Here is a 17500-nt window from a genome sequence, read left to right on the forward strand (position 1 = left end):
CCCCTTGTTTTTTTTTTTTTTTTGTTTGTTTTTGTTTTTGTTTTGTTTTTTTGTTTTTTTTTATTTTTTATGTTTTTTTTTGGGGGGGGGGGGGTTGGGGGGGGAAGTTCTGCCAAAGTATTAAAGAAATAAGTAAAATTGAGCTTTATATAGAGCAATATCCACTAAATGTGCTCAAAGCGCTTTACAAGGGATCCCTGGTCAACAGCAACATTTAACATGTAGGACGAGACGCCTGTTAGGCGAAATTACAATTTTTCGGACAAAGACAACGCTTTTAACGACCAGGTACTCATTTTACACCTGAGTACGGTGAGAGAATGTGAGTAAAGAGCCTTTTCCAAGGACTCAACTATGCGCCGAGCTCGAGGCTCGAACCCAGGACCTTCCGATCCGAAAGCGAGTGTCATACTACTAGACCACATAGACGCACAAACAGAATTGTTTCATTGCTCTATACAAGTATTTTGGGTTTTTTTGCCCCTCTGATATTCCCGTGGATCATTTAGATATTCTAATAATTTCCTTAGAAATTCTATGTCCAAATTACACATACAGTGTGAAGACCGTTGTATCCCTAATTATTCAGGGCTGCCAGATGGTCCTGTGTGTGTCCAAATTGGACACACGGAGAATCGCGTTTTTCATTATCAATCTAATCCACACAAAAAAAATTCTAATTAAAGAAAAAAAAAGAAACAAACAAACAAACAAACAAGTTTTTTTGTCAATCAAAACCGATGAGTTTTTCAATGGGTTCAGAGCGACGTGCACTTATTTTCAGGTCTGATAACCCATATTTCTTATGGACTCATTGTTGTAATGGAAATCTTTTAAAATGACGCAAAATGTTGTCCATTACAACAATGTTAAAAACTAGGCCCATAAGTGTGTTCGGTTGTCAGTCCTGCATATATGTTCATGTCGGATCAGGGTGGTAGAAGCGTTTGGCCACTTTTGAAGTCGAATTTGGCAGGAGGAGCTCTGTACCATCTGGCAGCCCTGATTCCAATGAAAACTTGACTCATTTCTCGCAACCTCAAGTAAAATTTCCGACATTCCTTTCTGACCGTCTGTCCACTCACTCAGCTCCTGTTGGATGCGGCTACGTGGTCGAGTCGGTATGTCACTCGCCTTAGGATCGAGTCTCGCTCAGCGCATATTTGAGTCCTTTGTAAAGACTCTTTACTCCTATTATCCCACCGTACTCAAGTGTAAAATGAGTACATGGCCGTTAGCAGGCGTCGTGTCTCGTTTGTATGCTAAGTGTCGCTGTTGGCTGTGGACCCTTTGAAAAGCGCTTTGAGCACGTTTAGTGGGTATAGCGTTATATGAAAGCTGGTTTGTTTATTTGTTTGTTTGTAGCTGAGCGTGTTAGATCTGCAGAAAATACTTTCAATATGTTGGCGTTATTAGTCATGGAGTCCTTTCCATTGCAATGACAATGTTGCTGCTTGAAGCCCGAAGGAAAAAAAACAAAGATGGTTATTGAATTGTAAGCTTCAAGTTATTATTAGACGAAGAAGACAGATACTGTGGACGTTTCGGGTTTCCCCTTTATCAACAGAACACGATGAATGAAACGCTAAAGATGAATGAGATATGTTTGAATGGCTTGGTTGAGGTGACAAAACAAAAACAAGGATGTTCCAAAAGCTGTTCAAACACAACAGTAATATCTAATATATAGATAGAATGCGCTTGGCCAAGGAGTTCACAACATTGCCATCCGGAAGTATAACGGATCAACACACAAACTCTGTGTAACTATGAACTTTTATAGTCTGTTTAATACAGTTTAGTGAGAACAACTCACAAACGCGGATGGCAAAAACCATAACAACGGCCTGAGTGACGTCATCTGCATACTTTCTATAGATAGTTCGAAGATGACGTCACTCATGTCTTTGTTATTGTTTTTTTGCCATCCGCGTTTATGAGGAATACTCACTGAACTGTATTAACCCGACTATAAACGTTCATGGATACACACATCTTTGTGTAGTGGTCCGTTATACTTCCGGATGGCAATGTTATAAGCTTCTTAGCCAAACGCATACTATCTACAGGAAGAGACATGACGCGAGGAAGGCACCCTGTAATATTTATTTTTTCAACAAAGACAACGCTGTTACTACTACTACTACTACTACTACTACTACTACTACTACTACTACAACTACTACTACTACTACTACAACTACTACTACTACTACTACTACTACTACTACTACTCTTACTACTACTACTACCTACTATACTACTACTACTACTACTACTACTACTACTACTACTACTACTACTACTCTACTACTCTACTATACTACTACTACTACTACTACTACTACTACTATACTTACTACTACTACTACTACTACTACTACTACTACTACTACTACTACTACTGCTACTATACTACTACTACTTACTACTACTACTACACTACTACTACTACTAACTACTACTCTACTACTACTACTACTGCTACTACTACTACTACCTACTACTACTAACTACTACTACTACTACTCTCTATACTACTATACTACTACTACTACTACTACTACTACTACTACTATCTATACTACTACTACTACTACTACTACTACTACTACTTACTACTACTACTTACTTACTACTACTACTACTACTACTATCTACTACTACTACTACTACTACTACTACTACTACTACTATCTACTACTATAACTACTACTACTATACTACTACTACTACTACTATCTACTACACTACTACTACTACTTACTTGTCTACTACTACACTACTACTACTACTACTACTACTACTTACTACTACTCTACTACTACTACTACTACTAACTACTACTACTTACTACACTACTACTACTACTACTACTACTACTACTACTCCTATACTACTACTACTACTACTATACTATACTACTACTACTACTAACTACTACTACTACTACATACTACTACTATACTACTACTACTACTACTATACTACTACTACTATACTACTACTACTACTACATACTACTCTACTACTACTACTACTACCTTACTACTACTACTAACTACTACTACTACTCTACTACTACTACTACTACTAACTACTACTACTACTGCTACATACTCTACTACTACTACTACTACTACTACTAACTACTACTACTTACTATACTTACTACATACTCTACTACTACTACTACTACTACTACTACTACTACTACTACTACTACTACTACTACTACTACACTACTATATACTACTACTATACTATATACTACTACTATCTACTATACTATAACTACTACTACTACTACTACTACTAACTACTACTACTACTACTACTACTACTACTTACTACTACTACTACTACTACTATACTACTAACTACTACTACTACTACACTACTACTTATACTCTACTACTTACTACTACTACTAACTACTACTATACTACTATCTACTCTACTACTACTACTAACTTAACTACTACTATACTACTACTACTACTACTACTACTATACTACTACTCTACTACTACTACTACTACTACTACTACTACTACTACTTACTACTACTTACTATACTATACTACTACTACTACTACTACTACTACTACTTACATCTCTACTACTTACTACTATACTACACTACTACTATTACTACTACTCTATACTACTACTACTACTACTACTACTCTACTACTACTACTACTACTATCTACTCTACTACTCTACTACTCTACTACTCTATCTTACTACTACTACTACTCTACTACTACTACTACTACTTACTACTACTACTACTTACTACTACTACTCTACTACTTACTATACTACTTACTACTACTACTTACTACTCTACTCTACTACTACTATACTACTACTACTTCACTACTACTACTACTAATACTACTTACTCTCTTACTACTACTACTACATACTACTACTACTACTACTCTCTACTATACTATCTCTTACTACTCTATACTACTACTACTACTTACTACTACTATATACTTACTACTACTTACCTACTAATACTATCACTCTACTCTACTACTACTACTACTACTACTACTACTCTACTACTATACTACTTACTACTACTACTATACTTCTACTATCTACTACTACTACTATCTCTTCTAATCTTTCTATCTTCTACTCTACTACTACTACTTACTATACTACTACTACTTCACTATTCTTACTTCTTCTACTTCTCCTCTTTCTCTTCTATCCTATCTCTCTTCTATACTTCTTCTTACTCTCTTCTACTTCTTCTTCTCTTCATCTTCTTCTTCTTCTTCTTCTTCTTCTTCTTCTTCTTCTTCTTCTTCTTCTTCTTTTCTTCTCTTCTTCTTCTTCTTCTTCTCTTCTTCTTCTTCTTCTTCTTCTTCTTCTTCTCTTCTTCTTTCTTCTTTCTTCTTCTTCTTCTTCTTCTTTCTTCTTTCTTCTTCTTCTTCTTCTTCTTCTTTTCTTCTTCTTCTTCTTCTATTCTTCTTTCTTCTTTCTCTTCTTCTTCTTCTTCTTCTTCTTTTCTTCTTCTTCTTCTTCTTCTTCTTCTTTCTTTCTTCTTCTTCTTCTTCTTCTTCTTCTTCTTCTTCTCTTCTTCTTCTTCTTCTTCTTCTTCTTCTTCTTCTTCTTCTTCTTCTCTCTTCTTCTTCTTTCTTCTTCTTCTTCTTCTTCTTTCTTCTTCTTCTTCTTCTTCTTCTTCTTCTTCTTCTTCTTCTTCTCTCTTCTTCTTCTTCTTCTTCTTCTTCCTTCTTCTTCTTCTTCTTCTTCTTCTCTTCTTCTTCTTCTTCTTCTTCTTCTTCTTCTTCTTCTTCTTCTTCTTCTTCTTCTTCTTCCTTCTTCTTCTTCTCTCTTCTTCTTCTTCTTCCTTCCTTCATTCTTCTTCTTCTTCTTCTTCTTCTTCTTTTCTTCTTCTTCTTCTTCTTCTTCTTTTCTTCTTTCTCTCTTCTGTCAGCCATTCCATCTGTTCATCCCCCATACAAATCCCAATTCCAACCATAGAAAACCCATAAGCATGTACATCCATCCATACAACCTTAAACATAAGGCCTCTTGAATAGAATAGCAATAATTATAGGCTTGACCTAAAGTTTTATTGTTGTACAAATACCGTGTGCTTCTTCCTTACGCACGTTTATAATATCATTATAATACAATATACCTGTGTAATTTATTTGTCATTGTGTTATTACACTATTATATATCTAAATATTCTTTGACGGAAGTCAGCACTAAACTATATAAACTAAACTTAATTATAGCATACTGGATCTTTCATAAGAACGGTTTTCCATTTTAATTCTCATTCTGACTTCATACACAAGTACACATATTCAAGCTAAGCAGTATATCATGATAAATGCCGTATATTTATAACTGCCTAATCAATCTTATAACAATTTATTTATTTTTTTATTTCGTAATCTCAACTTATATAGTTATAAACGGTTTAATGATTCGGCCATTACACAACACTCTATTATGTCTGTAAATATGTAGTACTTAAACTTTCAATGGTGTTGTGTGTATAACAATAATAAACGTGCTGAAGACGAAACTGTCGCTATATCCGGTTTTCAAAGAACCCCTGAATGGCCTCTTGTTCTTTTCTCAGTACACGCTGTGTAATGCTTATTTCTGTGTAATGCTTATTTCTGGATTTAAACGAGATAAATAATAATAATAATAATAATAATAATAATAATAATAATAATAATAATAATAATAATAATAATAATAACACGTCAACGAAAATGTTATTGGATTTATATTATGAATGTCGCACGCCAATCTTTGAATGGGTTTGAGGTGGAACAAAAATAATGATGATGATGATGATATACATCCGTGTGGATCTGTGTGATATTATTACACACTATATTATTACACACTATGGGATATAACGAGATATAACACAACAACACAGCAACTTGAGAGCGTGCATATCAAGTAAGTTTCATTTCCTTTTTATCTTCTACTCCCTTCATGGCTATCTGTCCTCGGTAAGTTTTTTTTTGATGAACTAGAAACTATGATTCCAGTTTGTTTGTTTGTTTGTTTTGAGTTGCTTTCCCTTTTGTCTTAGTTAATATCGTGTGCGGTTATGTGGTCAAGTGGTATGACACTGGCCTTCGGATCGGAAGGTACTGTGATGGAGACGTGCTCTGAGCGGTGCGTAGTTCAGTCCTTGGAAAAGGCTCTGTACTCACGTTCTCTAACCGTATACATGTGTAAAACGAGTGTCTGGCTGTTAACAGCGTTGTTTTCTGTATGAAACAAATTGTAATATCGCCTAACAGGCGTCATGTCTTGTCCTACATGTTAAGTGTTGATGTTGGTCAGGGATCCCTTGTCAAGCGCTTTTGAGCACGATTAGTGAATATTGAGCTATATAAAATCTCAAGTTCTGTTTGTTTTTTTAATTTGTATTTTTGCTTGTTTGTATTTTATTTTGTTTTGTATTGTTGTTTGTTTTCGTTTTGTTTTGTTTGTTTTTTGTTTTTTTATGCTTTGTATTTTTGCTTGTTTGTTTTTTTTAAATTTTGTTTGTTGTTGTTATTGTTGTTGTTATTGTTGTTGTTGTTGTTGTTGTTGTTGTTGTTATTGGTGTTGTTGTTGTTATTGTTGTTGTTGTTGTTGTTATTGTTGTTGTTGTTTTTGTTTTGTTTTTGTTGTTTTTTTTTTGAGGGGGGGTTGTTTTTTGTTGTTTTTGTTTTTTTAGGGGTTTTTTTTTGTTGGTGTTTGATCTGAAGACGTCCTTACCTATCCTATAAATGTTAAGCTTTCATAATAAATACATGAACTAAATGATCTTGACGTGTCGAGTTTCCACTTTGCGACATGGAATCCGACATAGGTGCATTTATTATCAGATCTGATAACCAAACGCAATTATAGGCCTAATTAACCTTGATGTAATGGTGACTAATTTATATTGGTTCGAGAGTATTTCCACCACAACAATGGTCCGGCCCCACTACTATTTGGGCCATCGGACCTGCAAATAGGCACACGTTGGATCAGACCCTGATATGCTCTTCTTTGTTTATTTCTATCTTCCTCAATAATCAGATCAACAAGTTCTTTATATTTTTGTCATGGATTAGTTTTTCTGTCGCACACAAATAATGAGATGCTATTGTGACGTCATTGATATTGGTGATTTTGTCGAGTCACAGATGAAATCAATATACGGAAACCGGGATAAACGCCGGATCCATTACTCTCTGAATGACTACCGTTATCCAACCAAACGCTGGTCTCCATCATCATGGCCTAAAACAGTACTAAACAAATAATATGAATATAACAGATTAAAATAATAATAATAATAAAATACCAAACACGGAACGTTTCGGGTTCAAAACCCTTCTTCAGCCAACCACAAAAACAATGAAATAAATAATTTTATAATAATATAATATAAAATATAATATCACAATTTATAAGTTCCTTTATGTTTATTGCTTTGCTGACGAAGGGTTTTACCCGATACGTCCATTGTCTGCAGTGTTCCCATCCGCAGCCTTTCCATTTTCACATTATCGTGAGTGTTTTCACTTAATCTACGTCACAAACGTCGCAGACCTTTTCGTTCAGAGAATATTGTTACCTATAGATAGAATAGTATAGTTTTTGCCATCCGCGTTTATGAGTAATTCTCACTTAACTGTAATATCCAGACTATAAAGGTTCAAGGTTACACAGAGTTTTGTGTGTTGGTCCGTATACTTCCGGATGGCAATGTTGTGAGTTTATTAGCAAAGCGCATACTATCTATTGAGTCACAAAACACCATCAATGCCACTCGACTTTGTACAGATAGTATGCGCTTGGCTGAGAAGCTCATAACATTGCCATCCGGAAGTATAACGGACCAACACACAAAACTATGTGTATCCATGAACGTTTATAGTCAGGTTAATACAGTTCAGTGAGCATTACTCATAAACGTGGATGGCAAAGAACAATAACAAAGACATTTGTGACGTCATCTTCGAACTATCTATAGATAGAAAGAAGATGACGTCACTCTGGTCTTTGTTATTGTTTTTTGCCATCCATGTTTATGAGTAATTCTCACTAAACTGTATTAATCAGACTATAAAACTTCATGGTCACACATAGTTTGGTGTGCTGGTCAATTATATTTCCGGATGGCAATGTTGTGAGCTCCTTAGCCAAGCGCACACTATCTATAGATAGAATGAAGTTGACGTCACTCATGTCTTTGTTATTGTTCTTTGCCATCCGCGTTTATGAGTAATTCTCACTAAACTGTATTAACCCGACTATAAACGTTCATGGATACACACAATTTTGTGTATTTGTCCGTTATACTTCCGTATGGCAATGTTATGAGCTTCTTAGCCAAGCGCATACTATCTATAGAAGCAACGAAATTGACGTCGTTCAGTTCTTTGCCATTGTTTTTAGCCAGCAATCTTATGAGTAGTTCTCACGAAATTCTATCAATCAGACTATAGATAGTATGCGCTTGGCTGAGAAGCTCACACATTGCCATCCGGAAGTATAACGGACCAACACACAAATCTATGTGTATCCATGAACGTTTATAGTCGGGTTAATATAGTTCAGTGAGAATTACTCATGAATGCGGTTGGCAATAAAACAATATCAAAGACCTGAGTGACGTCATCTTCATTCTATCTATAAACGTTCAAGGTTACACTTCGCTTTGTGTTTGGGTACGTTCTATCCGGCTGGTGGATTGTTTGTTTTGCTAAACGCATAGCATCAATAGTTTCATGGGCGAGAATGGCCTGTTTGTTCACACTCGAATCTCGTGGAGCAATAGGGTTCAACAGTCGTGACGTCACTTCCCTCTAATGACGCATAGCAACTGATTCTAAACTACCGGAACAATGGCGGACGCCCTTATCTCCATCACGCCCTGATGAAATACTTCTCCGTCGAGCATAAAAGTGAATCCAGAGGAGAAAAACATTATAAATCTGATCATGTTTTGACTTTTATACATTCTGATCACATGACATATGAAAAAGTTCTAGCCAGCATGAAGAATAAAAAGTACCGATTTTCTTTGTTTAGAACCAAACTGCCATTTGCCTGGCTGACTATTGAATCCTATTATCATTAAAATCCATCATCCGGAAGTATAACGGACCAACACACAAAACTTTGTGTAACCATGAACTTTTATAGTCTGGTTAATACAGTTTTGTGAGTATAACTCACAAACGCGGATGGCAAAATACAATAACAAAGGCTTGAGTGACGTCATCTTCGTTCCATCTATAGATAGTTCGAAGATGACGTCTCTCAGGTCTTTGTTTTTGTTTTTTGCCATCCGCGTTTGTGAGTAATGCTCACTGAACTGTATTAACCAGACTATAAACATTCATGGATACACACAGTTTTGTGTGTTGGTCCGTTATACTTCCGGATGGCAATGTTATAAGCTTCTTAGCCAAGCGCATATTATCTATAGATAAAACGTTCGCGATCAATTCCTGTACGGTTTGGCAACTAAAAAACGAGTGAGTAACACCATGATAAAACAAGAGACTGACTGAGAGGAAAGGTCAAATGAAGGGCAAGACGGACCGGAGTGGAAATTGAATGCTCTCAGTTTACAGCCTAAAATGGAAATAAATAAATAAATGAATAAATTCCCTTTCTTCATCTCTAAGGGGAAATTTTTCTTTAGGGTCTATTCCAATGGAAGACTGGAATAACCCAGGCGTCAGCCGCAGTGCAGCGCCGCAAAGTGAGCTAGGGCGAAGTGACTTGCTCAAGGCCTTACAACGAGGCGGGTAGTCGAACCGTAGCCATTATTAACTTATAGCCTGATACTGACCAAAAAATGACGTCAAAAGACAAGTCTTTGGCTGCAAAAGAAAACAAATCGTGAGTTGTATTCAATAGTTCAACCAATGAAATAACTTGTTTCCATGATCACTACTAACGACAACTCACTAAGCGGTGCAAAAAAAAAAAAAACTAATGACGTCAAAATGCCAGTCTTTTGCCACGGTCTCAGTGCGTAGCCATCGTTATGTTATAGCCTGACACTGAAACCCAAAAGGACTGGCAGTTTGACGTCATTATTTGGTTTTTACACCACTTAGTGAGTTGTCGTTAGTAGAGCTCATGGAAACAAGTTATTTCATTGGTTGAGCTATTGAATACAACTCACGATTTGTTTTCTTTTGTGGAAAAGACTGGCATTTTGACGGAAGGTCCTGGGTTCGATCCTCGCTCGGCGCATAGTCGAGCCCTTGGAAAAGGCTCTTTACTCACATTCTCTCACTGTACTCAGGTGTAAAATGAGTACCTGGCCGTTTACAGTATTGTCTCTGTCGGAAAAAATTGTAATATCGCCTAACAGGCGTCATGTCTCGTTCTAAATGTTACGTGTTGCTGTTGGTCAGGGACCTCTTGTAAAGCGATTTGATCACCTTGAGTGGATATTGCCCAAGATAAAAGCTCGATTTTTATTAACTTTTTTTTTTTATAATTTTTTTTTTATAAAACGTCTGTCAAAATTGAAGAAAATGTGTTTTATTAGAGTAGGGCCTAGCAATACCACAAGCCCCCCCCCCCCCCGCCCCCGCCCTCTTTCGTCCTGGTTCATATAGATAGTTCGAAGATGACGTCACTCATATCTTTGTTATTGTTTTTTGCCATCCGCGTTTATGAGTACTTCTCTCTAAACTGTATTAACCAGACTATAAACTTTCAAGGTTACACACAGTTTTGTGTGTTGGCCAGTTTTACTTCCGGATGGCAATGTTATGAGCTTCTTAGCCAAACGCATACTATCTATATAAAAGCTCGATTTAAAAAAAAAAATTAAAAATTTTTTAATAAAACTTCTGTCAAAATTGAAGAAAATGTGTTTTATTAGAGTAGGGCCTAGCAATACAACTACCCTCCCCCCCCCCCCCCCCCCCCTCCCCCCCCCCCCCCCCCCCCCCCCCCCCCCCCCCCCCCCCCCCCCCCCAACGTTCGTCCTGGTTCATATATCGTGACACTTTTAATCTCCCAATACTTGTCAACTGTCATTTCCCACCTTGGCATTCCAGACCAGACCAGTCCAGTCTATACAATTCTATCGAGGTCAATAGACCGTGACGATACAGGGGTAGGTAATTTTGTTTTGTTTTGTTTTGCTTTTGTTTATGTTTTCCTTTTTCGTTTTCTGGTCACGAACTGCCAAGGGATTCACAATGGATTTCCAGGAAAACGTGACAATTCAACAGTTGCATGAATCTCATTCATGTGAACCCAGGTTTTGTTGTGTGGATGGAAAAGATTTGGAAGGGTGTATGAAAAACAGCCGGTCTCGATGTCTCAAAAACATTCTTCATTCAAAAGAGAAAGAGAGAAAAAGAAAAGAAAGAAAGAAAGAAAAGAAAATTTCCATAAAACATTTACTTCAATAGGATTCAACAGTCGTAACGTCACTTCCTTCCTAATGACGCATGGTAACTTAGTAACACTGGCTCTAAACTATCGGAACCATGGCGGACGCCGTATGAAACATTTCTCTGGCGAGCATAAAAGCATATCCAGAGGGGGAAAAAAACATAAATTTGATCATGTCTTGACTTTTACACATTCTGATCACAAGGCATATGAAAAGTTCAAGCCAGCATGAAGAATAAAAAGTAATGATTTTCTTTGTTTAGAACCAAGATGGCCGCCGTTGCCAGGCGGCGTGACATCAGACTATTGAATCCAATTATCGATCGATTCAGTTTATTCGCCTTGTGGTTGTTTCTTTGGGGGGGGGGGGGGCGGTGGCGAGTTGGGGTTGTTTCTTAAGGTAGTTTAGTTATTTGTCGTTTGTTTTTTTATTTGTTTTTTTTTTTTGGGGGGGGGGGGGGGGGGGGGTTGTTGGTTTTTTTTGTTTTTTTTTTTTTTTTTGTTTTTTTTTTTGTTTTTTTTTTTTGTTTGTTTTTTTTTTTGTTTTTTTTTTTGTTTTGGATTCGTATTGTTTGGTTTTGCTTTGGGTTTTGAAGTGTTTTTCGGTTTCTGTTTGTTTTGAGTTTTTTTTTTGTTTTTTTTTCTTTTTTGTTTGTTTTTCAGTTCTTCTTCGTTATTTGTTAACATTCAGGTTGTTTTATTCTCGTCTGATTTTTATTGGTCGTGGTTTGGGTGGGCAGAATGTCTCCTCTGGTATTTTGTCTTTAGAGACCTTTTGCTACTACTACTACTACTACTACTACTACTACTACTACTACTACTACTACTACTACTACTACTACTACTACTACTACTACTACTACTACTACTACTACTACTACTACTACTACTACTACTACTACTACTACTACTACTGCTACTACTACTACTACTACTACTACTACTACTACTACTACTACTACTACTACTGACGTCACTCGGCTCTTTGTTATAAATTTTATACTATCAGTTTGGTGATTAGTTCTCACCATAGCCCCACAGACATACATTTTAACATTAAAAGTTACACTCCGTTTTGATTGTTGGTACAATTCATCTGACAGGTTGAACAAGTGATTATTTTACCTAAACGCATAGCATCCATTGCCCAACAGTACCGTCGTACGGGGTTACTTTGCCTCAAGGGGTGACTTTGCCTTTGCCGATTTGGAACATTTTGAGTGCGGCTATGTGGTCCAGTGGTATGACACTCGCTTTCGGATCGGAAGGTCCTGGGTTCGAGCCTCGCGCTCGGCGCATAGTTGAGTCCTTGGAAAAGGCTCTTTACTCACATTCTCTCACCGTACTCAGGTATAAAATGAGTACCTTGCCGTTAACAGCGTTGTCTTTGTCCGAAATATTGTAATATCGCCCAACAGGCGTCATGTCCCGTCCTTCATGTTAAATGTTGCTGTTTGCCAGGGACCCCTTGTAAAGCGCTTTGAGCACATTTAGTGGATATTGCCCTATATAAAGCTCAATTTTTAATTTTTTATTCTCATGCTTGTTGCAGTTATTTCCCTTGTGAGTGGAGTTGCTTTTGAATCAAATGAAATAACTGTCACAATACTAAATACCGACGAGTGATTTGTCGTGAGTTGTGTTCAAAGTAAAAATCAAAATAGTCCCATTGGTTGAATTATTGAATACAACTCATTCGTCACTTTCTTTTGGTGGTCGTTACCTTGTAATTGGATTCAATAGTCTGATGTCACATCGCCCAGCAATTGCGGCCATCGTGGTTTTAAACAAAGAAAATCTGTTCTTTCTATTCTTCATGCTGGCTAGAACTTTTCATATATTTTGTGATCAGAATGTGTAAAAGTCAAAACATGATCAGATTTAAAATGTGTTTTTTTTTTCCTCTGGATAAGCTTTTATGCTCGTCTGAGAAATATTTCATAAGGGCGTCCGCCATTGTTCCGATAGTTTAGAGCCAGTTACTAAGGTACCATGCGTCATTACGAGGGAAGTGACGTTACGACTGTTGAAGCGTATTTGACGTATACTTGTTTAGTCAATAGAATTAACAAATTTGACGTCACTCAGCTCTTTGATATTGTTTTTCGCCAGCAACTTTTATGAGCAGTTTTCACTAAATTCTATCAACCAGACTATAAACGTTCAAGGTTGCACATAGTTTTGCGTGTTGGTACGTTTTTTCCGGTTTGCAAATGTTGTGAGTTGTTCTGTTATGTTTTTTGTATTTTTGTTGTTGTTGTTGTTGTTGTTGTTGTTGTTGTTGTTGTTGTTGTTGTTGTTGTTGTTGTTATTTGTCTAAGCTCATAGCATCAATTCAAAACTGTGAGTTTACGAATGTTCCAACATAAGACATGGTTACATAGGTCATGTCGGGAACGGTCAATTTTGCTGAAGACTGAATTGCCTCGCCTTTGACCTCCTACCCAGATCCTCTTGTAGATGTTTTTATTCAATCGATGAAAAGAAAAATTGTAAATAGGATAAACTGTTTCCATTGTGTCACTACGTGTGTGTGCGCGCGCGCACGTATGTGTGTGTGTATGTGTGTGAAAGTGCCCCTCTTACGATAAAATGTCACGGATGAGAGGTTATCTCTTCAGTGTGACCTGTGACCTGTGACCCCTTGAAAATCGTGATGACATCAACTCCTTCAAGTATCCAACTGTTCCGGATTTCACCGATATGAGTGCCCCCCCCCCCCCCCCCCCTCCCCCCACATCTTCTCTCTCTCTCTCCCTCTCTCTCTCTCTCTCTCTCTCTTTCTCTCTCTCTCTATCTCTATCTATCTATCTATCTATCTATCTATCTATCTATCTATCTATCTATCTATCTATCTATCTATCTATCTATCTGTCTATCTCTCTCTTTCTCTCTCTTCTCTCTCTCTCTCTCTCTCTCTCTCTGTCTCCCTCTCCCTATCTATCTATCTATCTATCTATCTATCTATCTATCTGTCTTTCTATCTCTATCTATATATCTCTATCTCCCTCTCTCGCTATGTCTATCTATCTCTCTCATCTATCTATCTGTCTATCTATCTATATATCTATCTATCTATCTCTTTCGGAGAGGCATGGTTGTCTAATTGTCTATTGATTACAACTCACAATACGATTCAATAGTCTGATGTCACGCCGCCCGGCAATGGCGGCCATCTTGGTTCTAAACAAAGAAAATCATTACTTTTTAATTTTCATGCTGGGTAGAACTTTTCATATGCCTTATGATCAGAATGTGTAAAAGTCAAAACAGGATCAGATTTATCGGGGTTTTTTTTCCTCTGGATACACTTTATGCTCGCCGGAGAAATATTTCATACGTCGTCCGCCATTGTTCCGATAGTTTAGAGCCAGTGTTACTAAGTTACCATGCGTCATTAGGAAGGAAGTGACGTTACGACTGTTGAAGAGTATTAACTTTACCCGTAATCTTCGTCTTCTTTTATGACGAAATGTTTCGGGTTTGTACCATTCTATCAGTTTACAAAGGCCGTTACCGTAGTCTAGTAGCATTACCCAATGTGCAAATAATAGTTGGGACCATAAATTCCCACGATAACTTCACTGTCACTCACTCGGCCATGACCACGCTAAACATCGCTTGACCTTTGTGACAAGTCAAGGAGACAGCGTTCCGTAGAACCACCACGAGTTGCGTAGATGTCCAGAGTTACCTCCCATGTCCAGGGTTACCTCCCATATCCAGGGTTACCTCCCATGTCCAGGGTTACCTCCCATGTCCAGAGTTACCTCCCATCTCCATCCGCCATTCCTCGTCACCAGTGACGCATAAAACATTTTACCAGCCTGGAGGATTTGGACTGTCTTCACCTCTGACCTTCAACCCTGTCCCATACCAACGATAGGAAAATCGTCACATTCGTTACGATAAATCCAACATTTTACTTATTCAAATTTCTTTTGTACTTCACAAAATTTAAAGAAAATGAACAGTGTGTTGTAGAGCATGTTTTGCTAAAGAAATTATGTATGGCAAGAAGTTTATTGCTATTATGTCAGAATGATAAAAAAATCTATTTTTGTCTTAGTTGGGTGTGAAGTTTTTGGGAAAATCCTGAAAATGGCTGGTAAGGAGAGGGTTAACCCGTTCACTGGCGTAGTACACTGGAAAGACGTGTATTTAATATTTTGACCAGAAAACTCGTCCTACAAAGATTGACCGATTTAAATGACTCTCATCTTGGCACAAGCACTATGCGAAGTTATTCTCTCTCTCTCTCTGTCTCTCTCTCTCTCTCTCTCTCTCTCTCTCTCTCTCTGTGTGTGTGTGTGTGTGTGTGTGTCTCTCTCTCACACAGCACACACTCTCTCTCACACACACACACTCTCCCTCACACACACATACACACATACCTACACTCTCTCTCTGTCTCTCTCTCTCTCTCTCTCTCTCTCTCTTTCTTTCTTTCTTTCTCTCTCTCTCTCTCTTTATTGTTCGTTTAGGGGGGTGAGTTGTTTTTTATCAGGGGGGGGGGGGGGGGGAGGGGGGAGGGGGGTGTTTTGTTTTGTTTTTTATTGCTTCTTTTTCAAGTCATTAACAATTATTTGTGTACATTTCACAGCCCACAGGCTCTGTCATCTCAGATAATATAATAATATTATCCCCATAAAAACGAAAGATGTACTTTTATAACTTTATCATATTATCCTTAAGTTATATTCATTAGCATTTCAGTTTACTTCAACAATTGAAGTTTGATGTTCCCGTGCTTCAGGCAATGTGTTAAGTACCTATTGCTCTATCTGTGCTTTCAGCGTAAAAGTATGTCCCTTAGCTCTGTCCAACACAATGAATACTATCTATTATTGATGCTGTGTGTTTAGCAACCAAAAAAAAATCACAAAATTCGCCAGCCAGATAATATAACATACCAACTTACAATATATGTGACTTGGAACTTTTATAGTCTGAATTAGTTAGAGTTTAATTACATTATTTTTGTAGTGTCACCTCATAGAACCAGTGGCGTCGCGTGCTTACAGTATAAGCGGTGCCAGAATCAGAAGAAAATTACTTTAAAAATGCTATATTTGTAAATACAAAAGGAAGAACAAAATTTAAAGAAAAGACTTACTCAAATAAGTAAGAGGCGGTATATTGATGTACCGTTTCTCAGTTTTGTTTGTTCTATAAATGCTGTAATCCATTTTTAAAAGACGGATGCTGGGCCAGGCACCAAATCAACCAATATAGCCACGCCCCTGCATAGAACATATTTATCCTAATTTACATTGTTTTAAAAATAATTCCGTGTTCTCATCCTTTACTTACTTATCCGAACCAGCGACCACCTGAGATCTAGCCCTTCGGTCTTGTGCCATGACATAGAAGTTAGACATCTTTTGTAGTTGTTCCAGGTGACTCATTCTTTAAATGTTGTTGATGTTATGTGTTAGTGCATGACATAATGCGGCTATGTGGTCTTGTGGTATGACATTCGCTTTCGGATCGGAAAGTCCTGGGTTCGAGTCTCTGGCTCGACGCATAGTTGAGTCCTTGGAGAAGGCTCTTTACTCACATTTTCTCATCGTACTCAGGTGTAAAATGAGTACCTGGCCGTTAACAGCGTTGTCTTTGTCCGAAAAATTGTAATATCGACTAACAGGCGCATGTCCCGTCCTACATGTTAAATGTTGCTGTTGACCAGGGTCCCCTTGTAAAGCGCTCTGAGCACATTTAGTGGATATTGCACTATATAAAGCTCAATTATTTTTTTTTTTAATTTTAATCAGTCGGAAGGTGAACATTTTGAATTTGAATTTTTTTTTTCATTTTCTGAAAGAATATGCTCCCCAGAGCATTTTAATCTTTATTTGAAGTAAATCGGGTGATTTTTCATGAAGTTATGGTCAGATGTATGGGAAAGGTATCCAGCAACTTTTCTCAAATTTCATACTTTTTCAATTTGACTAGCTATAAAAAATATTTAGAAATGAAATCAAGCTTTGATATGTCCCGAAGATGTACAAAAAGGGTTGATTTAATCATTTATGACAAGAACTCATTTTTGATTTTAAAAATTGACCTTCTAACTAAA

At 37.2% G+C, this 17500-nt stretch overlaps 1 protein-coding gene across 1 annotated transcript in view; it reads left to right on the plus strand.

Annotated features, from left to right (window-relative positions):
• The window catches only part of LOC144977953 (uncharacterized), a 69937-nt gene that overhangs the window by 1525 nt on the left and 50912 nt on the right, over nt 1-17500 (plus strand). The window contains exon 2 of the mRNA XM_078923362.1: nt 5917-6011. Within this exon, the coding sequence (XP_078779488.1) occupies nt 5917-6011 (95 nt within the window). The remainder of the gene's footprint in view (nt 1-5916; nt 6012-17500) is intronic.

Source organism: Berghia stephanieae, chromosome 8 (assembly GCF_034508935.2).
Source record: "Berghia stephanieae isolate SIO BIC M18660-M18661 chromosome 8, UCSD_Bste_1.3, whole genome shotgun sequence".
Lineage (NCBI taxonomy): Eukaryota > Metazoa > Mollusca > Gastropoda > Nudibranchia > Aeolidiidae > Berghia > Berghia stephanieae.